Genomic DNA, 27,057 nt, shown 5'->3' with positions numbered 1-27,057 from the left:
TAAATAAAATTGAGAATGAAAGAGGAGAGATCACAACCAACACAGCAGAAATATAAACAATAATAAGAGAATGTTATGAGCAGTCATATGCCAATAAAATGGGCAATCTGGAAGAAATGGACAAATTCCTAGAAACATATACATGACCAAAACTGAAACAGGTAAAGGAGACAGATGCACAAACCAAAAACTATCTGCAAAAGGCACTATGAGGGAGCGTTATAAAGAAGGTGACCGTAACTCCAGAGAGGGAGTGGCTTGGAAGTTACAGAGAACAGGCGACATCTGAGGTGGGACCGGAAGGATGATTCAGAGTTTGCCAGGTCATCAAGGTGCAGAAGAGAGGACATTAAAGTGACGTGCAAATGCATGGAATGACGCATCCCTAAATAGCAGAGTGTACATTTCAAAATCATTTCAAAATCACCATCCCAATTGATACTCTCAAATCCCACAATGGGGTTACCTGCCCTGCCACACACACACACACACACACACACACACACACGCATGCACGCAAGTAAGAAAAGGGCCAGTGAAGACAAATGATGAGCCCAAGGGGAAACAGTGACTGATTTCTCGGGAGAGGGTAGGAGTGAGGGAGGGACACTGGCTGAGATGGCTCTCTTGTCTTGAAGGGGGCGGTATTCTCATAGGTGAGTGATCCCTCATTTCCTGCCCCTGCTGGTCTGTGATGCCCTCCTCCCATCCCCGACATACATGCATCCTCCTCCGGGCCCCAGGGCCTTTCAGAAGGGCGACCAGCAGAGGGACAGAGCAGCCTTCCAAGGAGGACAAGAAAGGTCTGAACTTTCATGAGGCCCAGCTTGGAGGCCGTGCCCTACCCTCCCCCACTCCCCCCAGGGCACTGATAACCCTGACCTCTCCCACTGCAAATCTCCTCTCCTGGTCTGTCCTCTCCCCTTCTCTCGCAGCTGCAGCTGCCGCCAGCCTCTCCCTCTCCTCCCTCCACCCCTCGCCATCCCCAGGGAGCAGTGAGCTCAGCCTTTCCCATCAGCCATCCCTGGGAATGATGGGAAATGCGAGGCAGGCCAGGAACCAGCAGAGGCCTGCCCCAGAGAGGGAGGAGGAGAACACGGGCCTTTCTGAGGGCCACTGGGGGCGTCTTGGGGGCAGGGCTCCATTCTGCTGCTTGCGATGAAGCCCAGGCTGCGGTAAGAGCACAGTCTGCCTGTCCTTACCACTGGCTCTAAATAAGGTGCGATCCAACTGCTGGAGCTGGGATGGGCCTCTTTTTCTGGATGGGGAGACAGAGGTCCAGAGAGAGGAGGGAAAGGAAGTATGTCTGGGAGCTGACTGCCACATCCCAGGCACTGTTGGAGCCTTTCACGTCCTTTGTCTCATTGGATCCTTACCACTACCCTGCAAGGTATGTGTGGCACGCTGAAGAATGCCCCCCCTAAGATGCCCACATCCCCCAATCCCTGGAACTGTGAATATGCTACCCTACATGGGAAAAGGGACTTGGCAGATGAGATTTAGTTAAGGTTCTGGGGATAGGGAGCTTCCCCTGCATTACCTGGGTAGACCCAGGGCCATCACAAAGGTCCTTATAAGAGGGAGGCAGGAGGGCCAGAGACAGAAAAGGCAAGGATGTGCTGATAGAGGCATCAGGAGAGAAATTAGAAGATGCTATGCTGCTGGCTTTAAGATGGAGAGTGGAACCAGGAGCTAAAGAACATAGGCAGCTTCTAGAAGCTAGAAAAGGCAACGGGATGGATTCTCTCCTAGAGTCCTCAGAAGGAACGCAGCCCTCCAACTTACTTTAGGACTTTGGGCCTCCAGAACCGTCAGAGAATAAATCTGGGCTGTTTCGGGCCGCTAAATTTGTGGTGATTTGTTACAGGAGCAATAGGAGACTAATAAAGGAAGTATTCCCATTCCTGTTTTGCAGATGAGGAAACAGCCTCAGGGAAAGCACGTGACTTCCTCAGGTCCTACACGCTCCCCTCCACACCACACTGGGCTTACTGGGAATCTCCCCTCCACACCACACTGGGCTTACTGGGAATCTCCACGGGCTGTCAAGGCTGGGAGCCCCTCAGCCAGAGCTTCAGGGCGGGAGGAGGGGGGAGTGTGAGGAGGAGGTAGGGGTCTGCCACTGCAGGGCCAAGGTTGAGGACAGGAGTAGGGATGGGATCTGGGGAAGGTTAAAGCTCTGCCTGCAAGGACTTGTATTGTGGATTGTGGCTAGGGCCTTCTGAAGCCAGCGACTGCGTCCTACCCTGCCCCAACTTGACACAGGGAGGCACGGGACACGGACAAGGGGCGCTGGCCATGTAGCTGGGCTCAGCGGGCCAAGAATTTGCAGGATTTATCAAAATTAGGTGAAATTTCCCCATTATCTCTCTTTGCTCCTGATAAAATCCCTGAGAGGAAGGCTCCTCATCCTTCTTCCCACATGACCGGTGAGCAGGATGAGGCCCTGGGGGTCAGTAGCTGGCCCAAGTTTTCACAGCCGGGAAGAAGTGGAATCTGGGTGTTCATGATGATCAACATAAGGAAAACGTGACTAATAGCTATTGAGCTGTGTGCACCTGCTGTCCCTGGCATTTTCTCAGTCATTCTTGAGGCAGACCTGGTCAAGTCTCTCCTCTGCCTCAAACCCCTTCACTGCTCCCCACAAGCGCTTCACAATCTGGGCCCACCCACCCCTCTGATCTCCCCTCCCACTACACTCCCCTGCCCCCCATACCCTCTAGCCCCACTGACCTTGGTTGTTTCCCTGGAAACATCAAACTCTTTGCAACTATGGACTCTCCCATGGGGCTCCCACCTCGCCAGCTCCAGGCCACACAGCACTCATGGCACTCACTCACGGTGGAGAAACCTTAGGTCTTGGCCACACCCGTTCCTTCTTGTGGCTAAGGGGGAGGGAAAAGGGCCAGAGGTCAGCCCTAGGTGGCAGGAGGCCTGGCAGGCTGGAACTGAGAGGGCCTGAGTGAATCGATCATTTCCTACACAGTAAAGGAAGAGCAGCCTGGACATGTGACAGGGTGTGGTGGGGTAACTTCTCAGGGGGACGGGTCCTCCCAGAAATGCAGATCCTAGGGTACTGGGGCTGAGGAGGCCTCCGAGAACATTGGATTCCAGTCCTCAGTGCATGTGTGGTGGCACCGAGGCCCAGAGAAGGACGTGACTCACCCCTGGTCCCAAGCATGTCACCAGGAAGGTCAGTTTGGGGCAGTGTTTTGGGCTCTGCCACTCACTAGCTGGGTGACCTTGGGCAAAGAAAACCGTTCTGATCCTCACTGATAAAGTGGAAATAATAACAGTGCTTTTCTTGGTGAATGCCTGGAGAGGACCGGGTGCAGGGAAGCCTTTGGTAAGTGAGAGCCGCTGTCACCACTGAGAGAGCACGGCCTGACTCAGGGCACTGGATGGGGGAGCTCATCCCTCTGTGTGATATAGCGGGTTTAATTTCACCCCCACGCTGGGCCCTGAGGCTGGGGTGGGAGGGACACCCAGAAAGATGGACACTCGGCTGTCTGCAAAGCCACTGCCTCTGGGCCCCCACAGCTGGTGAGTCCTTAATCGCAGCAGTCATCTCTAGTAAAGAAATTACCAGTCTGATTTTCCTTCCAGTTAAAGAAAGGACTCCTCTAAGGGATCACGCCTGGGCTAGAGGGGTTCCTGATCAAAACCTGAGCTCTCCACTTCCACACTGACGGAGGCAAGAGGAGCCACTGGGCGCCGAGCACTCTTCCTGCAGGCGACGCTGTGCTGGGCTTCTGTGCAATGACTTCTACCTCTGCGCAGCCACCTGAGGGGACCGAGAGACCCATCCTGCTGAAGGGGAAGCTGAGGTCTGTGGAGAGTAAGTGACTTGCCTGCCACACCAGCTGGCAAGGCCACATTCTTACAGCTCCAGAAGGTCTCTGGGCAAGGGCTGTTCCTATTCTAAAGCCTTGGTTCTAGAGGAGGAGCCCAGAGCTGCCATGAGGCCCTGAGGCAGCCTCCTAATTGCCTGCAGCCCCAGCAGCCCATCTCCTCCCTCCAGGCCCTCTCACCTCCCCTCAGCTCCCCAGAGATCCGTTATTAATAACTATGAAAAAAACACATGGTAACGCCGTTGCCTCCGTCTGGACAAGGCTGTCCACCCCCACACCAAGTTCACATCCACTTTATCTCAGATATTTGCTCATTGGGCACTTCCTCAGAAAGTCTTTGGTGACCCCTGACGAGGTCAGGCCCCCTCGTAGGCACTCTCAGGGTATCCCTCACAGTGGGCACTCTGGCTGTCCCCCTGCTCCAGACCATTAGCCCCATGAAGTCGAGGATAGTGTCTGTTTGCTGCCATGGTTTCCCCAGAGGTATGCCCAGTACTGGCACGCAGCCTCGGGAAGCCACTCTCCACTTGCCTGGGCCAGGCACTGTGCCAACTGCTGATCCCAAGCTGCACATTTAATCCCCACGATTACTCTAGGAGGTGGGGGTTATCATCCTCCTGGACAGATAAGCACATGAGACCAGGACAGACAGTGACTTCCCCGAGGATACCCAGTTAACCTGGCACATGGCTGGGACCAGCACCTAGCACCGGCTATATGATCTGTGGGCCCAGTGCAGGATGCGGGGCCCCTAAGAGCATTTAACCAATCAAGAGGTCCTCCTGAGCTTGGGGCCCTAGGTGACCGCACAGGTCGCCCACCCCTGAAGCCAGCCCCCTTGGGCACCCATGTGTTCTGACTCCCGGCCCAAACCCAGGCTCCTCTGAGAGGCCCTTGGGCATCAGTGCCCTATGGCGGTGCTTCTCACACTGAGCATAGGTCAGAATCACATGGGAGGAGGGGCGCCTGAGTGGCTCAGTCAGTTAAGCATCCGAGTTTTGATTTCAGCTCAGGTCATGATCTCAGGAACTGTGGATTGAGCCACGTATCAGGCTCTGCACTGATAATGCAGAGCCTGCTTGGGATTCTCTCTCTCTCCCTCTCTCTCTGCCCCTCCCAGCTTGCTTGCATGCTCTGTCTCTCTCAAAATAAATAAATAAATAAATAAACATTAAAAAAGAAAAAGAAAAAGAATCGCATGGGAGGCCTGTTACAACCCAGCTTGCTGGGCCCCACCTTCAGTCTCCCCATTCAGTAGGGGTGAGGTAGACCTGGGAATATGCATTTCCAACGGCTGCATTTCTAAGGTGAGGTTGATACAATGGCCCTAAGACACTGAGAACCACTTCCCAGAGGAACGTATATTTAGCAGGGACATTCTGAATCCAGGGTTTTGTGGAAGGAGAGATTTATGGGCAGGTTATCAGGGCTAAGGATGCCTCACATCCGTCCCACAGTACCCAGGCCTCAAGTGGAAAGGACCAGCCCTACTAAGAAGGAGTGGCGGGGGGGGGGGCGGGGGGCAGTGCAGTGGAGAGGAAGGGAAGAGGCAGGGAGAAGCGGGGAGGAAAAACGAAAACTTTGCACAAATTATCTTAATTTTTTGTAACAATCCTGAGAGGCAGCTTCTGTTATCTTTATTGTAGAAGAAACCCCTGCATACACAAGTCAATGATTTGCCCAGAGTCACAGTCAGGAAATTACAGAGACCACAACTGAACCTGGTTCAAATGTATGTGTTGCCACAAGCCTGTTTCAACCAGCTGGCCCTGACAGGTTCTAATCCCATGACCTGCTCGGCCCGGGGAAACAGAGCCAATAGCCTTGGGTTCACACAGTCCCAAGCCCTGGGAAAGCCTGGCAAGCCTCCAGGGCCCTGCCCCTCCACCACCTGCCTGCCCCCACAAACCCCAGACTGCAGCACCAAGACCTGGGACCCAGCTGAGGGGGCTAAGTGCTGGCACCATTCCAGCAGGCCAGGACACCCATCCTGAGAGAGGTTCCTCCCAATCCAGGCCCTTCTCTCCAGCTTCCCTTCTTTCCACTTACTCACACACGCTCTAAGCCCCAGATCGCACACCATCTGTTCCTTCTGCCTGGAATGCCCTTCCCACCCTGCTATCTGTCCAACTCTTACCCATCCCTAAACACCCCACATCACCTCTAGTAGGAAGTGCCCCCTCAGCACCTTGACCATCCTCACCCCTCTATCACGCCGCTGTCACCTTCCCTGGCTGTACCTCCAAAGATCATTCTACAAATACTTATTATCTGCCCTGCTCCAGACACAGTGCAAGGTGCTGAGGATACAAAGCTCAAGCTGAGCTCCATCAGGCTTGGGTGTGGGTCTGCTTCCCCCTGTGAACCTCTGCCAGGAGGGGCAGACAGAGAAGGAGTAGGTGAGGGTCGTCAAGGAGTGATGGGACCACAGCTGGGGATATGAAAAGATGGTTGGGGGCCTGGAAGGTAGTACAAATTCTATGTTCCAGGCACTGTGAGGCTGTAGGAAGCAGCTCCCCAATGTCCCACACCTGGAGTATAGATCCTTGACAAAGAGCACAAAACTACTACCGAATGAGCACAAGGCAGGTTATGTGATGGGCAGGTTATGGGCTCCCCAGGAAACCAAGGCCCAGAGACAGAAAGGGATGAGCCCAGAGTACCACTCAGAGCAGGAGGCAGCCCTAGAATGGGCCTGCAACCTGCTGTCCCAGGAGATGTGGGTGTTAAACAGCAGAGGAAGGAGAAGGCAACGTGCCTTACCCTGAAAAACGTGCCCCGTGGACCCTTCTTCCAGAGACATAAGGCAGTAAGGGAAAGCCACAGCCCACAGAAGCCCTAGGCAGGAGAGGATGGCCACTGAGGAGCAGAGAGGCTGGAGTGTGGCCAGGCTGGCGGAGGAAACATCTTGAGAGGCAAGAGGGAGGAAGGGAGGAGGAATCAGAAAGGAGGAAAGAGCCAGACACGCAAACACCTCCGCCTCCTCTTTCCAACCAAAACAGAATCCCCAGCAGACAGACCTGTGAGGAAGGAGACAGGGAAAGAAGCTGGGGCCTCCGAGGGGCGGGTGGCTGGGAAGGCACCCAGGACAGGAGCCTCTGGAAGCTTCAGGGACTAGGTAGCCCTGCTAAGGATTGGGTGGGGGGTGGTTAGTGGGGAGGCCCCATCAATCAGCAGGGCCCGCCCAGCTCTGTACCCACAGGTACAGAGCTGGGACTCGGGGAGGAAGGTGATGTAGACTCCACCTGGTCGCTCCTACTGCTCTTCCAAGACCCACTCAGGTACCAGCTTTTCTCAAAGCACCTGAAGCAACCACTGGGCTGGGCTGGGCTGGGCTCCAGCACAGGATTAGCACAGACTCAGAAAATACTGTGCAGCAAAACTGATCTGATGATGGTGGAGTCAAGGCCTAGCCCTTAGAAAGCCTACAGTCTGGTAGGAAAGCCAAGGCATTCAAAGGTTGGAGCGTGGGCACCGAGGTGACTCTGAACTCCTAGACAACCAGGACTGGCAGGCACTTCGGAACCATCCACAAAGCTTTAATGGGGGCCTTGTCCTCTAGAAGGACACGCTGCTGGGATAAGAAGTCAGGAGGAGTGGGGGGGATTGAAGAAGAAGGAGGCATCATCTTTGTCCCCCACCCCTACTCCACACTCACACACACACACACACACACACACACACACACACAGAGTGCTGAAGGCTGAGGGGCTTCCAGAGACCAGGATTCTGGTCCTGGCTCTGGGACTTAGACAAACCCCTTGACTTCTCTGGGTTTCTCCATTCCCTCACTCCATAATGGAAACTCTCCTATCCCCTTGCCTCTCAGGAGACACATCAGGTCAAGGACAGGCTTCCACACAAGTAAGAACGAAGGCCTCGGGCATGACTTCAGCACATATTAGAGGCCCACCCCATCCCTGCCCTGGCTGCTACCTGCTTTCCTCAGGCCTCCATTTGGGTGCAGCGAGCCTGGGAGGCAGAGGTTGTGGTCACGAGAGTAGGCAGCCAGGCCTGGTGTCCAAATGGGAGAGTGGCCCCAAAGCAAATCCACTTCCTGTCCAGGAACCTCCTCTCTCCTTCCTCTCTCCCTAGCGGAGGAAAACAACCCTTCCCACACAAACACGTCCTCACCACTGTTTGAGAAGCTTTATTGAAACTTCTGTCTGGGCTTTCCCTCACCTGGCTGGCTTTAAGCTGCTAGAATTGAGGGGTCCTTCTTTCATCTATTTTTTTATAGGGAACCAGTCTGGCTTGGTTGAACCTTCCACTCGCTAGAGGACAACAGTCCAGCAGTCAAGTGACTTCCCCTTCCTCAGCCTGTGTCTTCTTCTAAAAAGAGGGGATGACGATAGGGCCTACCCCATAATGTTATTCTGAGGATTAACTAAATGTAGTGCCTAGCACTTAGTAATACTTATTAATTCTTTTTTTTTTTTTTTAATTTTTTTTTTTCAACGTTTATTTATTTTTGGGACAGAGAGAGACAGAGCATGAACCGGGGAGGGGCAGAGAGAGAGGGAGACACAGAATCGGAAACAGGCTCCAGGCTCTGAGCCATCAGCCCAGAGCCCGATGCGGGGCTCGAACTCATGGACCGCGAGATCGTGACCTGGCTGAAGTCGGACGCTTAACCGACTGCGCCACCCAGGCGCCCCAATTCTTACTATCATTAATAATGTTCCATGGGGCACCTAGGTGGCTTAGTGCGTTAAGCGTCCAAATTCAGCTCGGGTCACGATCTCACAGTTGGTGGGTTCGAACCCCGTGTCGGGCTCTGTGCTGACAGCTCAGAACCTGGAACCTGCTTCAGATTCTGTGTCTCCCTCTCTCTGCCCCTCTCCCGCTCATCCTCTCCTCTCTCTCTCTCAAAATAATAAACATTAATTTTTTTCTGATTAAAAAAAAATAATATTCCACAAATATTTATTGAGTGCCTTTTCTGTGTCAGACGCTGTTGGCTGCCAGGGACAAATGGGCAGATATGTGTAATGGACCCTATCTATACAAAGTTTCCCCTCTAGCAAGGAAGACAGCAGGGTTCCACACTGCACAGCACCAGGGGGCTCCATGGCACGGACCCCAATGCCAACAGCATCCCCTGCAAGACAGATATCAAAGAAATCAATAGTACACAGTGACTCTAACAATAGGTGCTCTCAAATACAGTGCTCCGAGAACACAGGACAAGTGACCGACCAGCCTGAGAAGTGGAGAAAGCTTCCCCAAGAAGTGACATCTGAGCTAGGAGCTGAAGAAGAAGCGGTAATAACTCTGACAGGGGCAAGGTGTGGGCATGTTATACTGAGGCAAAATAAACAAAAGCTGCCGTGGGGAGGCTCTGAGGAAGGAGCAGGATTCATTGAAGGTCCTGAGGGGTATGGGCAGGCGAGGCCAGCAAGGGCAGGGCAGCAGGACCCGGTCACCAGGTGGACTCGGTCAGCAGTTGGGATTTTATTGTCACCACGATAAGACATTGGCAGGGTTTCAGCAAGGGATGGACACAATGTAGTTACACTTTAATATGCTCACTTTGGCCACAGGGTGGTGAATGGAAGGACAGAGAGGCGAGAGTAGACACAGGGAGACCAGTTAGGTGGCAGGATCAATAATAAGCCTGCTCTTGAGTTCAAATCCCAGATCTGCCATTTATGAGCTGGAAGGGAGATCACAAGAACACCTGCCTCCTTCAGTTGCTGCGGGGATTAAATGAGCAACTTCGCGCATGTGAAGAACTTGGAACTTGGAACGACCCCTGGCCCAGAGAGTGTGCTGTGTGTTCAGCTGGGATCATTCATCCAGGGGAGAAATGAAGGTGGCCCACATTAGAGAGGTAGCGGTGAGAGAGAGGGAGACATGGCCAGACTCCAGGGATAATATCAATAAGGTCTCCTTGCAAGCACCCAGCTGCTCCAGCCCCTGTGCCAGCCGCAACGGCATGAGACACCCTGAGCCAGAAATGCCCAGCTGAGCCCTTCCCACATCCTGACCGACAGCAATGGGGAGAGATAAAAAAACAAATGTCATTTCCAGGTACTAAGTTATTGGGCGACTGTTTATGCAGCAAAAGACAAATGCAACAACTCATTGAAATTTACCTGGCAGGAACCTCCCCTCCCCCAAGAAGCTGCACCTTAGCCACAAGAAAGGTGCTCAGAGTATAGCAGGCAGCTGCCGAGCCTCGGACATTTGCAACTTCCAGGATTCTGCCTTTGGAGAGCCATCCGAGAGCTTCAAAGCTAATCAACTCAGCATTATTTACCATAGCAAAAAAAAAGCTAGAAGTGACATCAATGCCAAATAAGGAGAAGATTCAATAAACTGTGGAGCATTTGCAATGAGGAACTCTATGTGTCATTAATAAATACGGATTTATTAATGGTGGGTTAATGGCATGGGAAATGCTGGAGGCAAAAAAAAAAAAACAGTAATCCAAATGTCACATACAGTTTAAGCACAACTGGGTTTGAATACACAGGCACATCCACACGTACACGTACACATACAAGCAAAGAGGGAAGACACACAAAAAAATTGTTTTGATGACCTTCCAAAGTGATGAGATTATGGGTGATTGCTATCTTCTCCTTGTCCAAGTGGGAAGGTTTTGTGTTTTTAAAAATAATCACTGAAAGATAAGTATTAGTTCTTTTTAAATGCTGCATCAGAACTCTGGTCACTCTGTCTCTAGGAGGACACCACACTAGAAGGTTAGCCTGGTGAAGGGAAGGGCTCCTGCCCACTTTGTCGCTTTGTTCACGGCTGGTGGCCCAGTGCTAGAACGGTGCCTGGTACGTAGCAGGTGCTTGGCAAGTCTTTGCTGAATGAGCAAATGAATGCATGGCCCTTATCAGACTGCACTGTATCCTTCTGAGTGCCCAAGGCCTCCCTCGCCAGCCCTCAGGCAGGGACCTGGTCTGGTCCTACTCTCTGTCCCTGGGGTTCAGCACAGGGCCTGGCACTGAGCAAAGGCCCATGGATGAATGAAAGGCTGAATAAATGAGTATTCTACCAAAAGAACCTTCCCTGATCACGGTGTGCCAAGCCCTCGAGGGCCAGAGTCTATGTGAAGGAGTGTGGTGCGCATGCCTGGGAGAGAGAAGGGGGGATATGAATACACCGGGGCCCTCTGAGAACCCAGAGAACTCTGCCTGGCCTGACTCTGGCTCTACCTTCTTCCCGAGGCCCTCCAGTTCAGCCGCGACTGCCTGTTTTGTCCATCCTCCCACCCCCAGGGAGGAGTTCCAGAAGGCCTGACTCAAGCTACTTACGATGTAGTTTTGTTTTTACAAGAAGAGAGAAGGCAAGCGCCTTCCTGGAATGCCATTCCTGCTCGGCTGCCCTGGGACAACCTCTGGGACAAGAATCTGGCAGGGAAGCCAGCAGGTGAAGGCAGAGCTCTGGGGGATGGGAGGGCAGGTGGTCAGAGGTGGCTGGGGGATGCAGGTGTCGGAGAGGGCAGTGCTGGGTGGGAGGCACCAGAGCTGAGCGAGACTTTGCTGGGGGTGAATGGAAGTGACCATGATCAGGTGACTCCGTGTGTATTGACTGTCACAGTGAAGGGATGGGGCACGTGCCTGTGCCCGAGCGACAGACTGAGGATGGCCCTGGGAGGGGTGCCAATGTGGAGGGCTTGCCAGAGCGGGGTGCGGTGGCGGGGGGCAGCGGCTGGAATCGGATTGTTTCAGTCCATGAGACTCGGAGCCTGAATGTCTGCTGGCGGGGCCGGGGAGGCTGACAGGGGCTGGTCAGGCCCAAAAGGAAGCAGAAGCTTGAAGGCTGGGGCTCAGGAGGGACCCCGACTCCCATTGTAACGCCCTACTTTGGTTGTCCAGAGTGCCAGCCCAAAAAAGACCGTCCGCTTTTTATAAATAAAATCGCGACAGATGTGACACCTCAGACCCATTCCAAACACAGGCTCAGAGGTTTGGAGGTTAGAAAACACTGAGAACCCCAGAGCGCAGCCCCCTGACTTCTTCCATGACAAGCAGGCAAACAATAGCCTTACTAAGGTTCCCGAGAGCCCAAGGCACCAGCCCCCAAGACCTGGGTGTTTTCAAAAGCCATGAAGGAGGCCTGCCAGGTCCTATAGGGGAAACAGTGCCCACTCAGGCAGCTCTGAAAAGCAGGAGGTGAGGTGATTTCATTAACAGCTGGAGCTACAAGGCAGCGTGGGAGGAGGCTTGATTCCTGCACCAAGACGAGACGGCGCTCCAGAGAACAGGCCCTGAGTCCGGCTCACGGCCCCAGCCTCGGAGAACAGCCTAGGCCTGGTGCTCAGTAACGAGCACATAGATAAAAATGTGAATGGGCCATAATAACAGGAGCTAGCATTCACGCAGTACTTACTTTGTGCCAAGTGCTATTCTAAGCACTTTACAAATATTAACTCATTTAATGCTCAGGAAAATTTTACAATTTCCATAATAAAAGATGAAGATCCCCATAATACGAACTTCATTGTTCCCATCTCACAGATGAGAAAATGAAACAAAGAGGGGTTAAACAACCTGCCCAAGGCCACATAGCTTTGAATCCTGTCAGTCTTATTCTAGAACCCTTGGTCCTAACCGGTCCGCCATACTGCTTCCCACTGGACACCTGCACCTGTCATGGCGTTCAATCCCACACCACCCTTTCTGCAGTAGTCTTGCCCCCACACCCCTGTCCCACCTCCAGCATCCCCTCCTAACCGATGCTGCCTTGTCTTCTTAGCAACTAAAAAAATATAATTCCTTGAGGTGAAATTCACATAACATAAAATGTACCATGCCAAAGTGAACAATTAGTGGCATTTAGTGCATTCACAGCATGCAAAACTTCCTCCTCTATTTCCAAAACATTTCCATCCCTCCACAGTAAAATGCTTCACCCATAAGTAGTTTCTTCTCCCCATCCTCCTCTCCCCCCCTCCCCTGGCAACTACCGAGGTCGGCTTTCTGTGTCTACGGATGGATCTGTTCTGGACATTTCATATAAATGGATTCATACACACGTGACCTTTGCGACTGGCTTCTTTCGCTTAGAACAATGTTTTCAGGGCTTGTCCATGTTGTAGCGTGTATCAGTATATGATTCCTTTTTATGACTCAATACTATTCTATGGTTTGGATAGACCACAGGTGGTTTAGCCCTTCATCCACTGATGCATATTTGGACCATCTGTTTCCACTTTCTGCTGCCTTTTGACCCCACCATGACTCTGCGGGTGAGGACTATTGTTCCATCTCGCTTCTAGAAGCAACACTGATGTTCATACGTGGTAGAGCGGTGCTTTGCATTGGAAGCCCCGGCCTGCCGAACTAGGTGTTCTTCCCTAGAGTATCCTTGTCTCCCACCAGCCACTCACTCGCCCTGCAAGTCACACTTTTCCTGGGCATCAGTGCCAGGCACATGCCAGGCTCCGGGCCGGGTGCTGACCACCCAGAATGGATGGTTCAGGCTAGGCTCCAGGATCCACCAGGGCCTGAAGCTGTAGGGATGGGTTCCTGCCCAGCCCAGAGGTCCCAGGATCCAGGCACACTAGGTCCAAAATGAGTATAGGGGCAGGAGGACCCTGCTCCTTCCTCCCTGGGTCTTAGCTTCCTACCCTGGAGAGAAGGAAGATGGCCCCTAGCAGAGTGTTCTAGAGTGCTTCACAGCGAGACTGTCGAGCAGAACAGGAATTGCTGAGCTGGAAGGGCCTCCAGAAAACACAGGACTCACAGCATGGAGTGGGGAGGAGCTGTGGATCAGGACAGCCATGAGGGTCTGCCCTGCCAATCTGTCATTTCACCTCTCAGACATAAATGCACTAGAAAAAGTCCTTTGCCAGGAATGCCCACTATGGGTCCCTGCTGTAACTTTGAGCCAAACCTCGTCTGAGCCTTCTCTGCACAGAGGTAGGGGCTTGGAAATCTAGAATTCCAGATTCTAGGTTGGGAGGAGTGAGTTGACTTCAGACAGCCCTTCCTTTTGACAACTTCCCCTCAGGCCACCTCTCTGTGCAAGACGGTGTGGCTATGAACAGTAGACACCCAGAGAGGCCATCTCCTGCCTGGCCCTCCAAGAAACCGCCTCTGCCACACATTTGCCTGTTAATGGGACCATCCTGAGGGAGTCTCTGGCATTCGATGTGGAGACAATCTGGACTCAGCCCAGTGACTCATAGTCACCACTGCCTCCTTAGGCCCCCTTCACACAGGACGGGGGCCTGACAACTATGTAGTGAATGAACGAGTGCATGAATGAGCGAACGCACGAACAAACAATCCCTTGGTGATTTCCCAACTTCTGGCCTCTCTTTTCCAGTCTGTTTTTCTACACAGCTGCCACGTGAACCTTCAGCTCCTGCCTCCCCTGTGAGCTGTGTGGCTTTAAGCAGACTGCTTCATTTCGCTGAGCCTCGATTTCTCCATCTGCAAACAGGGAGTCGGCTTGTGGGTAATGAGGAGGATGAAAAGAGAAAGCATTCGCCCAGCACCTCAAGGGCTAAGGAACAGTCCAGGAAAAGCAGTTGAAGGAAAGCTGTTTCTCTCTGGCACCCCACCCCATCCCACACCTCTGGGCCCTGATCCCCTGATCTCTCTGTGTTCTAAAGGCTGGAGGAAAGAGCCAAGCCCCTGAGCTGGCCCCTGGCTGGATGTAAATGTTTATGCCAAGCCCAGCCTCCCAGGGACAAGTTATTTGCTCTGCCTGTAATTAATTGCAGTAGGCCCGGCTGGGTAATAAACTCTGCCGGGGAAACATAAACAGTTTGCGCAGAGCTCCAAATCCTTTGTGAGGCCAGCAGAGAGGGTCTGCAGGAATGGAATATTCTCCCAGCCAGAAGAGGAAGACCCCTGGAGATCATGTGAAAAACAGCAGCTGCCATTATTGGGTGCTTACCTTGTCCTAGGCACGGTTGAGCCCCTGATTATTTGGTACCACTGTTTTCTCCATTTTATTTATTTATTTTTTAGGTTTATTTATTTATTGCAAGAAAGAGAGGGAGAAGGGGAGGGGCAGAGAGAGGAGAGAAAGGATCCCAAGTGCAGAGCCTGACGTGGGGCTCGAACTCTGAACGGTGACATCATGACCTGAGCCGACACCAAGAGTCAGACGCTCAACCGATTGTGCCACCCAGGCGCCCCTCCCCATTTTAAAGGGGAGGAAACTGAAGCTGAAAGAGGCACGGTGACTTGCCCCAGCTAGAAAGTGGCTGGGCTGGAAGGGACACCAAGCCTGCTTTCAGAATAGTGGGGGGGGAGGCAGCCATTCATTCAACAAAAATGTATGTGAATCCCCCGTGCCAGGTACTGGGACCAGAAGGAAAGAAAAGAAAGTCACTGTAACAGAGGGTGATAGCAAATTACAAGTGGCCATTCAAGCTCTGAGGGGAAGAGACTACCCAGTATGCCTCCAGCAGGAACACGTAGTAGGTGTGCAATAAGTGAGTTTCTGGCTAAAACTTCGCGCTCTTCTCCTTGAGCCAATGGAGCTTGTCGCCAAGCAGTTCAAGGAGTCTTGAAGACACTGTGTCAGGGCTGGGGGGTGTAATGATGGGTGAATAAAACATGACCTTGTCTCCCAGGGAGCCCAATCCAACTGAGGGTGTGCACACATGGGTAAAGGAATAGAATGCAACACAGGTTGATGAGGGTCATGGGGCAAGAGAGAGGGATAATCAGTATTTACTGAGCACGATACTATGTGCCAGGCACTGTGCTAAGCCCTACATTATCTCATTTAGGCCTTACAACAATCCGGGCAGGGGGAGAGAATATTATCACACCCATTTTAAAGATGAGAAAACCGAGGTGCGGCAAGATTACACAACCGTCGCAAGGACACAGACATAAGCAGTAGTGGTAGTGTTTGAAACCTGGCCTTACACCAAAGCCTATGTTCTTTTCTCCCCACCCCCACTGCTCCTCCCTCTCTGAAGGGGGCACCGAAGTTGGGAGGGAGGAGGCAATCACCAGTAAGCTCCCTTCACCTCTCCCCACCTCGGCGCGAGGGTGGAGGATGTGGGAAACAGCGCACCCTGCTGGCCGGGTTTCCTTCCTAAGCCAGAAAGGTCAGTTTGCCTGCCAGGGCAGCAGAGCTTTCCAACAAAACCAGTCAGGCTGGTTACCTCCCACCCAACCCCCCTCCCCCACACCCCCCAGGAGCAGACTTCCATTCTGACCTCTCCCACAAAAAGGCCACTCAGTTTACAACTGTTCCTTCCCAGGGAACTGTATTTCACAGCTTATAAACACTTTCCAACGTCTTAGCTCATCTGACCACCACCACCCCGCCCCAGCAGCTCGTGTCCCCAGCACCCAGCAAGAGGCACAGCAGGGTGCAGGTGAATTTGACAGGCAGTGGACTGGCTCCACCCCAATGCCCCCACCCCACCCCCAGCGCCCCAACGCTCCCCACCACACCCCTGCCCATCTCCATCCAGCTTCCACCACCATTTACTGAGCTCCCGCGTGACAAGCCTGGGGCTGTACCAGGCTGTTTCATCTGGGGTACATTGTTTAAACCTTTCCACAGCCTTTTCAGGTAGGTATTGTGTCCATGTTGCAGATGAGGAAGACTGAGGGCAGAAGGACCTTTCCAGGCTCTTCTTTACATAGCAAGTAGGATCCGCAGCTGGGCCTGTCCCAGAACCAGCTCCCCCCTGGGAGACTTTCAGGTCCTGCCTCAGCAGTGAGGACTCTAACTGATGACCAGGTCCACACACGTGGGGTGAGACTGCTCTGAGCACACATAGGGACGTGGCACCCACATCCTGGCACAAAGGACCATCTGGCCTGAGCAGGGGCAGATCCAGGCTTGGATGAGCTTATGTAATTTGGAAGCCCTCTTAAAAAAGAAGGAGAAGAGTACAAAAATGTCTTCCTTTGGCGCCTTTCACAAAGCGTCCAAGCACGTGGACAGCGCTAGGCCTTGGAACGGGCCCTGGAGCACAAAGGGCCCGAAGCTGAAGCTGCACCAGCCTCATGGTGAACCCGCCTCTGGGCTGGAGGAAGGGCCCAGAGGCGATCCGAACACCACCCGCCTTCACAAAGGCCCTGCCTCCAGCCCAGCAGACAGAGGAGGCTCCGGAGGACATTCCTTCTTCTTGTCACGCGTCCTGCTGCTACTAAACCCTCCCTGCAATTGGGCCACGTCTGTCTGTCTGTCTCCCTCTTGCCATGGTTTCAGAAGAAGCGGAGATCATCTGAGCACAGGGCCAACCCACAGAGTACGTACGCTCACATGGATAGCACCGCTGGCTTTCTTTGTGATCCTGGAGCACATCCCCAGGAGGATCTTCTATGCCTGGGTGGGCAGGGTCATCCCCCACCTGTGCCTGGAAGCCCAGGCCAGCAGGAACAGCCTTGGCAAGAGCCCCATCCCCAAATATTCAAAGGATACAACACTGATTATCAAGTGTTCCCGCATCCCACATCCCATTTGGCCCCCACATCAGCCCTGGGAGGTATGCAAAGCCAGTTTTATTGTTCCCACTTACAAAAAGGGACAACAAATGGCACTCACTGGACCTACGCTGTGCTAGACGTGCCAAGGGGCCTTCCACAAGTCACAACTCACAGACACCCTGGCAGGAAGGGCTGATCCCCAGGGAACAGGTGGGGCACTGAGGCCTAGCTCGGTCTCTGGGCCAGGACCTGAGAATGGGGCTGCTGCAGTCCTGCTCTCCCATCCCCCAGCCCAGACCTCTGTGCAGTCTCTTCGCAGTCTGGAGTGGCTAGCTCAGAAGGCAGACAGGCTGGAACACAGTGGGCTGAGTGAGGAACATGAGGCCTCCTGCTTCCAAAGCAGAGGAGCAGCTGGTGGCTTCTCACAGGCCTTTCTAGCAAAAGTGGATCAGCAATTGCCTTCCCCTCTCTGGCTGTGTCAGAGGAAGAGTGCATAGGCCCTGGAAGCCTGAGACCTGCTTGAAAGCAATAGCCTCACAGACTCAGGACCTGTGTCTTCCTTCATGTTGCCATGCAGCAGAGGGCGCCATGCCCACCTCCCACCTTGCACCTGCCAGGCCTTCTAGTCCCTTCACAGGACCACCTCTCACCTGACAAGCCAGCTGCCCAGTGCTTGCTCTTGCCTGCCCTAGTCCTACCTCGGTCCTTCCTTCATGATTCATTCACTGCTCTATCCATTCTACAAACCCTCATGGAGAACGTAGTGTAGGGCGACCCACTGTCCCCATTCACCCAGGACCAAGGAGTTTCCCAAGATGTGGGACTGAGACAGTCCCAGGAAAACTGGGATAACAGATCACGCTGATGTACTGTCACTGTGTGCCTGGCCCTGTGCTGGCCACTGAGGACACACTGGACGTGGTCACTGCCCCCGGGAAGCTTCCAGTTGGAGAGTGGCCCTCACTCAATGAGGAACTATCAAAGGCACCTGCTTAGCACCTCACGCACATTATCAACTGCAATCTTAGGAGGAAGGTATTATCATCTCCATGGTATACATAAGACAACTGAGGCTCAGAAAAGTGACCTGACTTGCCCAGGGTTACAGAGCTATCAGTGACATGCCAAGACTTGAACTCTGATCCATTGAGACAGATAAAAGAAAGGGCAGGTTTGTTCCAGCATGAACATTAAGAAGACAGAAAAATATAAAGATATGTTTTATTTAATCAATTTTGTAGCCCCCAGTATTTGGCATGTCCTAGAGGCTCAGAAAATGTGTGTGGAAGGAAGGGAGGGAGAGAGGGAGGGAGGGGAGGAAGGGGGGAGAGAGGGGAGGAATGGAGGGGAGAGACTGGAGGGAGGAGATAAAGGAGACCGGAAAGGAGGGAGGAAGGGGAGGGACTAAGGGGAGGGAGGGAGAGGGGGAGGGAGGGCAGGGCAGGAAGAGAGGGAAGCATGCGCCTGATTTAATCACCTTCAGGCTAGGAGATCCCAACCCCCAATTCAAAATACATATATTTCCCTTTTCATAGCCAGTGTCAGCTGTTTTCTTGAAGCAGCAGGGCCAGGAAGGAAGTGAGAAGAGGGAAAGAGTGCTTCTCTTTTGGGTCAGCAGTTCAGGGCTCACTTCCTCCAGGGAATTTTTTTTTTAATTTTTTAAAAAATATTTTTATTTATTTTTGAGAGAGACAAGAACACGAGCAGGGGAGGGGCAGAGAGAGAAGAAGACACAGAATCCGAAGCAGGCTCCAGCCTCTGAGCTGTCAGCACAGAGCCCAATGCGGGGCTCAAACTCATGAACCACAAGATCATACCTGAGCCGAAGTCGGACGCTGAACTGACTGAGCCACCCAGGCACCTCCCTCCAGGGAATCTTAAGTGACTCACACCCCCACCTAATTCTGGCCCTAACTTATTTGAGTACAACAGCCACGTGTATCACAAATGTGTGTACGTGTGTGCACATGTGCATACACACATGGGCGTGCGTGTGTGTGCAACTATGCATGTGGTGCTTGTATTCTTGCTTCAGTTCACTTCTACAAACCTAGGCCTCACCTGGCTGGGCCAGCCCTATCAGGAGCTGGGGGTCCAAGAGGTATCAAACACTTGTCTGCGCTCTAACATGGGAAACTGACATGTCAGCAGCTAACCATGATGATGCAATGAGCCATCATGGAATCGTACAAGGTGCAAGGGAGCACGGAAGAGGGCACTGATTGCCTGGGCAGGGAGCACCAAGTCAAGGGAAGGAGTCGTGCCTAAGCATGCAGTAGGTGCTCCGTACAACAGATCAACTGAACTGCACTGAGGTTAGGTTCAACCTGAAAATATAAGGGAGATATCGTCAGAGGAAGAAAGTATTCCCGACAGAGACCAGCTAGAACAAAGGCACAGTGTGGATAGTGTGAAGACTGTGGAGGAACATCCAAAAAAAAGTCAGTGCAGCCAGAGTGTTTGCTGTGTGGTGGGGAGAGCTGAGACAGGAGCACTGGAAGGAAGTTTGGCATAGATCATGAAAGGCCCCCAATGCACCCCACCCTGTACCCCACGAATGTGGACTATCCTACAGGAAATCGGGAGAAACTAGCCAGGTTTGTTTTTTTTTAATTTTTTTTAACGTTTATTTATTTTTGAGACAGAGAGAGACAGAGCATGAACGGGGGAGGGTCAGAGAGAGAGAGGGAGACACAGAATCTGGAACAGGCTCCAGGCTCTGAGCTGTCAGCACAGAGCCCGACGCGGGGCTCGAACTCAAGGACCTCGAGATCGTGACCTGAGCCGAAGTCGGACGCTTAACTGACTGAGCCACCCAGGCGCCCCCAGGTTTTTTTTTTTTTAATGTTTGTTTTATTTATTTATTTATTTTGAGAAAGAGAGGTAGAGAGCGAGCAGGGGAGGGGCAGAGAGAGGGAGACAGAGTCTTAAGCAGGCTCTGCACTGCCAGTGGGGAGCCTGACGTGGGGCTCGAACTCACAAACCTGAGATCATGACATAAGCCGAAATCAAGAGTTGGACCCTTAACTGACTGAGCCACCCAGGTGCTCCCCAGTTGTTGTTTTTTTATGTTTATTTATTTTTGAGAGAAAGAGTGTGTGTGTGAGCAGGGAAGGGGCAGATAGAGAGGGAGACAGAGGATCCGAAGGAGGCTCTGCGCTGAGAGCGGAGAGCCCGCTGTGGGGCTCAAACTAACAAGCTTTGACATCATGACCTGAGCTGAAGTCGGACGTTTAACTGACTGAGCACCCCAAAACTGGCCAGTTTTTAAGCCGGGGGGTGGGGGGGGGGAAACAGAGTCAGATATGAATTTCAGAATAAGAGGAGGGTTTGGGGGGCGTCTAGACTGAGCAAAGGGACAGCAGTCAGAAGACTAGTGTAACAGTCCAGGCCAGAAGGGGGGCTTGGCCTGGGCCAGTGGCAGTGGAATGGGGAGAAGAAAGGCACTTTAGTGATAGGGGCACGTATCCGTCAGCATCTGGTTGGGTGTCCTGAAGGTTAGGGTTGGTGTTTCTCTTCTCCATGGAGCTTGGCACACCCCTGTCCCCAAACACTCCAACAGAAACTGAGGCTTGAGGGAGCCAGGTTGCTGTGTGGCCTCAATCTGAGACTGAGTCATGGTTCTTTGTTTGAAAGTTCTTTTTTTATTTTTATTTATTTTTTATGTTTATTTTGAGAGAGAGAGAGAGAGCGCTTAAGCAGGGAAGGGGCAGAGAGAGAGGGAGAGAGAGAATCCCAAGCAGGTTCCGCACTCCCAGGGCAGAGTCCGGACATGGGGCTCGATCCCACGAAGTGTGAGATCATGACCTGCACCAAAACCAGGAGTCAGACGCTTAACCGACTGAGCCACCCAGGCGCCCCTGAAAGTTTTCCTTACCAAAAAACTTTACCTCTTCTGGGGAAGCAGGAGGGCAAAACTGACTGCAAAATAGTGAACATCAGAGATGACCAGATTGTTTCAAGTGTGCATACTGAGTGCCTTGCTGCTGAAGTCAGCCCTCTAAATGAGAAATGAATATGTGCATATTAACCACTCCATTATGCCATGTGATCATCTTTGTCATTTTTAGGATATTAAAAAAAAAAATCCCTTGCAAAGAAAAAGTTCTCATTACTGAGCTTAAAAATGCTTCCAGGTTTCTTCCACAGCCCTGGGGCAATCAAGACCCATAATAAAATCATCCTGCTAATGTGCTAGCTGCTTTCATTAGCACAGATACAACAGAGAAAGAATGGAAACTTTATGCCCAGAGGCTGAAAAGCTATTGGAGCTTTGCACAAAGCTCTTGGTAGAGGAGAGGTGAGACTCAAAGCTATTGGTAGAGGGGAGGTGAGAACCCCCAGCCCACTGCTTCTCTCCACCAGGCAGCCACTGGCCTCTGGCCTCCGTGTTCCCAGAAACAGCCGTCACTCAGAGCTCAGAGGTGTCCCCACCTCCACCGCCACCCCACAGCCCCAGAGCCTAGTGCACGGTTTCCTATTTCACGGCCACCGCTTATCTGGGAAGTCATCAGACCCTTTCTGCCGGGTTTCCTCTACCGGAGGAAAGCCTTTGCTCCAGTGGCCCTCCACCAGAAGAGACCTGGGCAGACCCTCGTGGCTGGACCTGGTGTCTCCTCCTATGTCCGTCCCGTTTCTTCTGTCCAGGCCCACTCACAGTGATGCCATGTAACAGAAGATGGACTTTCACCCGAGATTTTGTGTCCTCAAGCAGTCTGCAGCTCCAGGACACCCCTAACCGACAGCAGAAGAAGTGAGTGTCTGACACTGTGCCTGGTACATAGAGGGTTCTCATGTATCTGATGAAGGAAGTCAGTCCTGGCTGAAAACCGCCATCAAGATACGCCTCTGGCTCACTTCCACCTCACCATCCAAAGCCTGCTCCAGTGCCCCCCTTCCGAGGAGCTGCCTCTGACCTTTAACCACCGGGCTTGCTTTGCCCCCGATAGAAACTGACCCACGTCACCCCCTTCTTACAGTGTGCTGTGATGATCTATTTCCTCTCCCCTAGAAGACAGGAGCTGCACCAGTGCTGAGACTTGCATGTTTCATCCTCACGCCTCTGGTACCCGGCTCAGGGCCTGTGATGTGGCAGATACTCAGAATTTGTCCACAGGTACCTCCTTGGGAGGCGGTGGGGGGGGGGGGGGGGGTGAAAGAAATAAGCCAAGCCTGAAAAGGCCCAGCCCAGAGGAACCCCCACGGTGTTCTCTATCATGAAGTTCCCTGCCACCCCAAACCCAGGAGGGCTAGGCCCCAGCCTCTGAGAAAGGGTCTTAGGTGGGAGACAGGAGCAGAATTGCTCCCTAAACCAGCCTCCCACCAGGAGAGGCAGGCAGGCTACCGGGGTGGGCCAGGCGGCTTGGGGACATGCCTTGAGTGGAGGTCGAGTGCTCAAGAAATGTCTGTGGAACCCAGTGGAGCAGACCAAAAAATGCTATTTGTTCTTCTGGCTGCAGAGAGGCCAGGTCCCCTCTGGGGGCACTTCACACGCAAATTATCTCAGGACACGGCCTATTCCTCTAATGAGGCTTCTCCCCTTTGTGGCTTTGCTCCCAGGAATGTGGGAGGGGGGGCGGTGGTGATACACAGGGCCAACCTCAGTGGCCACGGCCCACACTAAGGCCGAACACACGGCCCTCCTCCCGAAATGGTGTGGGCAGGCACGTACCACCCAGCCAGGCAGGGGATGGTCACATTGACCTCTCAGGCCCAGGAATCCTGAGCAAAGCAGCGCCTGCCTCCTCCTGGGCCCCTCTGGGGAGGAATGAAAGAAGGAAGCGGGGAGTTGGGCTGTGTTATGTAACCAGCTTCCTTGGAGTCAGAGGCCCTAGCTTGTCTGTCATAGCCCAGCGTTGCAGGGAGAGGCTGGGGGAGGGGGAGGCGGCTTTCTTCCCTCCTTTGCTGTCTCTCCTCCAGACCTCAGCAGACCTCCTAGGCAGGCGCTGCTTTCCAAGCGCCTCAGCTCCAAGCAGGCACCCCCGCTAGGGGTGTTGTTGTCTGAATGTGTGAAACAGTGGCCTGCTGGCTTCCCTGCTAGAAAACCTGGCTCTAGACTCCACAGCTGCACCTGGGTGCATGGGGTAAGGGAGAGAGGCCTGGGGCTCTCCACGAGGCCCACCCCTGCCCCCGGCTTCCTGTCCCCCAAATTCTCCCTGCTTCCTCCTACAGAATCTGCAAGAGGGGGCCAAAAGGTGGGGACGCTCAGGCTGCCCCAGCACCACGCTGCTCTGCCCCTCCCCGGCCCCGGGCAATCTCACTTCCCTTTCGTGAAGTCATCTGAACTTCTTCTCAGGCCCAGTGCAACTCCCCACCTCCGCATAGTCAGCTGTGTGCACAGCGCTGTTCAGGACAGGAGAAGGGAGGGGATGCGGGAGAGAGGGGAGCACAGAGGACAGCAGAGATCCACTCCTGGTCTTGAATGATAGCAACGACTTCATCGAATCCTGACCCTCTCAGCCACGGCAGCCACATGCAATAGGTGATATTATCACACCTATTTCACAAAAGAGAACACCAAAGTCCAGAGAGTTTAAGACCCTTACCCACAGTCACGGAGCTAGCGGGCGATATTGCTGGACAGCAAAGCCGAGTCTGTGTGACTCGACCCCATGGCTCTACCTTTGGGGGATGCTATTTGGGAAAGGCCTAGGCTGTTGAGAGACACTGTGCGGCCTTCACTGGTCACTTGCTGAGGACACTAGTTTGGGAACCACAGGACAGTCATGAGGACAGGGACAAGAGCATGACAGAGGCCGAGGGCTTGCCTGTTGCCAATAGTCTTCCATCCTGATGAAGCTACAGGCACTCAATCTCAGGCTGGATGACACCCACACACTGCCTGCCCCTTCTAGAAGACACGGCTACAAGCGGCCAAGCTATCAAGCACAGAACACAGCCTGCCCTCTATGCTCTCTCCTGTTCTAGCTGCAGAACCGAGAAGGAAAGCACCCTACAGACCTCCTAGGCCAAAGCCCTTTCTCCTTCCTGCTTGACACATGGAGAAACTGAGGCCCAAAGAGGAAAAGCAGCTTATCCATGGTATCAGAGGGATGGTGAAGAAGTGGGGTCCCTGTATCCAAGGTCAGAGCCCCTGTCCTTGATTTATCTCACTTGGGCGCTGTCCCCAGATAGCACTCTCTCTCATCTGTCTGTGTGTCTGCCTCTCTCCCTGTTCCCCCACCCTCTCTCCCCACCTCCTGCTTTCTTTTCGCAGCTCTCCTTGCAGGCCCAGTGTCTGAAGCCTCCTTCACAGCATCCCTCGCCTTCTCACGCTCTTCTGAGCCTCACTACCCCCCCTTCCTTCCTTCCCCTCCTCAGGGCCAACGAGCAATTCTTGGGTGGTTTAATTAGCTGATTATGACCACAGCCTGCTGGATCCAGTGCCCAGAAGCTTGTCCCCAGTAATTAGGTGGGTTCTGAGTACTTGCCCAGTGGGAAGCCAATGGGTAGATCTCTCCAGCTGCATAAAGAGCTCCTTGATCACTGGTGGGTCATCAGAAGCCATGGTCCCTGCCTCAGGCCAGGTCAAACCACACTGGATATACTGTAGCTAGATCTAGATGTCCATCCTAAAGAGAGACTCCGTACTCACCCATGCCACAGTCCAGACCCAGGAAGGCTCAGGAAATGTCTGAGGATGGGAATGATGAACGGATGCCACACTCTGGGGGCCAGGAAGGGATGGCTTCATGGCCAGGGCACTTATTGAGGAAGCAGGATTTGGACAAGCCGTGAGAAGCGAGGATGGCATTCTAAATGGGGAAAGCAGCAGAAGCAAAAGCAGGAAGGCTGGAATGAGCCACCGATCCCCGTGCCAGATAGCTCTGGTTACCAGAAAGCACATTCACCTAGCAAGGTAAAGCTGCTCATCCATTGACCTCCGCCCTTTGGGTCACAAACACACAAAGTCACTTTTAGACATTTCAAAACCAGCAAAGATGTCCCATTGTCCTCATCAACCACATTGCCCACCCCCACCCCCAAGTATATCTTTTCCCAGTGAAATACGCACATTCGGCCTCCTTCACTGAGCAAATATTTATGGAGCTCGGTGCCATGCCAGGTCTGCACAGGAACAGGGACAACAGACACAGGGCAGGTGTCCTTGGTCTCACACAGAGGACATCACAAGTGTGTAAATAGACAGGACCCATGGGGGGTGGGAGTGAGGGGATCAATGCCAAGAATAAGAGAGAGAGAGAGAATGGCAAAAAAAAAAAGGTCACAAGGCACTTGGAAATCGGTGAGGACTTCCTGAAGGAGGAGGCCATATATGATCCAGGCCTTGAAGGACAGACAGGAAGGGCACTGTGTTGGGTCAGGTCACCACCTGTGTACGAAGGGCCAATGACAAAACAGGCTTGTGCTGAGACCTTTGAGGCCTCCAGCGTGAGTCAAACAGGGTCCCTCCCTGGGGGAGTTCACAGCCCGGGAGGCAGACCCGGTAAGAGGTCAGCTAAGAGCTAACCTCAAATAACACTGCCCTTGCATCAGGAGACTTGTCTCTGAGCTTTACCTATTTTAATTCATTTAATCCACCAGACAACCTGGTGCAGGCACTATCACCACCCCATTGTGCAGAGCACCCCATTCTGCTACAGCAAAGAAAGGGTTAAATAATAGGGGAAGCCACAGAGCTAGTAAGTGGCAGGGCGGGGCGGGCACTTGAACCCAGGAACCCTGGTTCTTCCTAAAGGCTACCCACTATTATGCTAATCAATCTATGCTAATCAGGCTGAAGGCACAACCCACAGCCACCCAGGCCCAAGTCCCCTGAAGTCTCAGTCTCACTGGCCTATGACAGAGGCGTGAGCTTTGCCCAATCCCCCGCTTCTGGCACCCCCTGGAAGAAAGGTCACCCCTACACTCACTAGCAGAACACAGGAAAGGAGTAACTCAAGGAGAGTTACCTCCTTGCCCATCATGGCTGATTTGACTTCCAAGGGATATCAAGATCCAGAGAGGGTGAACGTAGTGCCCAAGGTCACACAGCAATGATTAAGCATTAGAGCATACCTCTGGGACCCTCCTGAGATGGTCCATCCCAGCTGTCCTCTCCCCACTCCTGCCCCCACCCCATGCCTGCCCACTAATGGTACTGGAAGGTGGGGGTGGGTAAAGGTGCAAAACAACCAGGAGGACACGCTGTGGGGCCAGAGGCCCATGGCCACTATGGGAGAGATCTTCAGTCTCATCCAGGTCTGTATCCGTTCAGTTTCTGGACCTCTGCATACGCTCTGGAGAGAGAGGCTGCACCCTGTCCCGCGACTGAACACTCAGACCCTGAGTGAGGAATGTGTCTCCTACTGGCCTGACATCAGCCACAGCACCCCACCTTGCTCCACGCTCTTTAGACCAACAGACAGATCCCTCTCCAGGTACGAGGGGGTCCCTTGGAATCAGCTGCCAGGCCCAGCCCAGCCCTGGGCAGAGACTCAGTCGCTGTCGTGACTTCAGTCACACAGAACACCAGGACCTGTCTGGTCCAGTCCCTGGAGCCTGGCCTCATCTGGCACCAGGTCTCCTGGGAAGGAACAAGCAGTTCCTCTAAAGTGGGCTAAAGATGGGGCCAGTCCCAGAAAGGAGGAGACGTCTCCAGAGAGATGACCCTGCCAGGGCCCCTTGGGGAGGGAGGGAGGGGGCTGGGACAACAGACTCCTTTGTTCCCCTCTCAAAAGCAGCCACCCTGTCCTGCCCCCCCCCCCCACTGTTGTACACCCCCCTACTAGGACTCAAGCCATTCCTGGGGCAGGATGAATCCTGCACACAGGAAAGAGAGAGGGTGCCTGAAACCATCAGAGATAATATCTATTCTAATCCCAGGGCTCACA

The 27,057-nt window shown here is 53.2% G+C and overlaps 1 protein-coding gene and 1 long non-coding RNA gene across 5 annotated transcripts in view; one reads left to right on the top strand and one right to left on the bottom strand.

Moving 5' to 3' along the window:
• The window catches only part of ARRB1 (arrestin beta 1), a 75,953-nt gene that overhangs the window by 43,190 nt on the left and 5,706 nt on the right, over positions 1-27,057 (bottom strand). For 2 of the 4 annotated variants that reach the window (XM_043580224.1, XM_043580231.1), the window contains exon 2: positions 2,734-2,885. The exons of the other annotated variants lie outside the window; for them this stretch is intronic. In XM_043580224.1, coding sequence (XP_043436159.1) covers positions 2,734-2,786 — 53 coding nt within the window. In that variant the 5' untranslated portion in view covers positions 2,787-2,885. The remainder of the gene's footprint in view (positions 1-2,733; positions 2,886-27,057) is intronic. 4 annotated transcript variants of the gene reach the window in all.
• Positions 94-10,193, top strand: LOC122483333. Its single transcript, XR_006297389.1, has 3 exons — positions 94-1,390; positions 3,607-3,827; positions 9,885-10,193. It is a non-coding gene; the product is annotated as an uncharacterized LOC122483333 (long non-coding RNA).

This window comes from Prionailurus bengalensis, chromosome D1, assembly GCF_016509475.1.
Source record: "Prionailurus bengalensis isolate Pbe53 chromosome D1, Fcat_Pben_1.1_paternal_pri, whole genome shotgun sequence".
Classification (NCBI taxonomy): domain Eukaryota; kingdom Metazoa; phylum Chordata; class Mammalia; order Carnivora; family Felidae; genus Prionailurus; species Prionailurus bengalensis.
The sequence above is the reverse complement of the archived record's forward strand: the minus strand, read 5'-3'. Positions and strand labels throughout refer to the sequence as shown.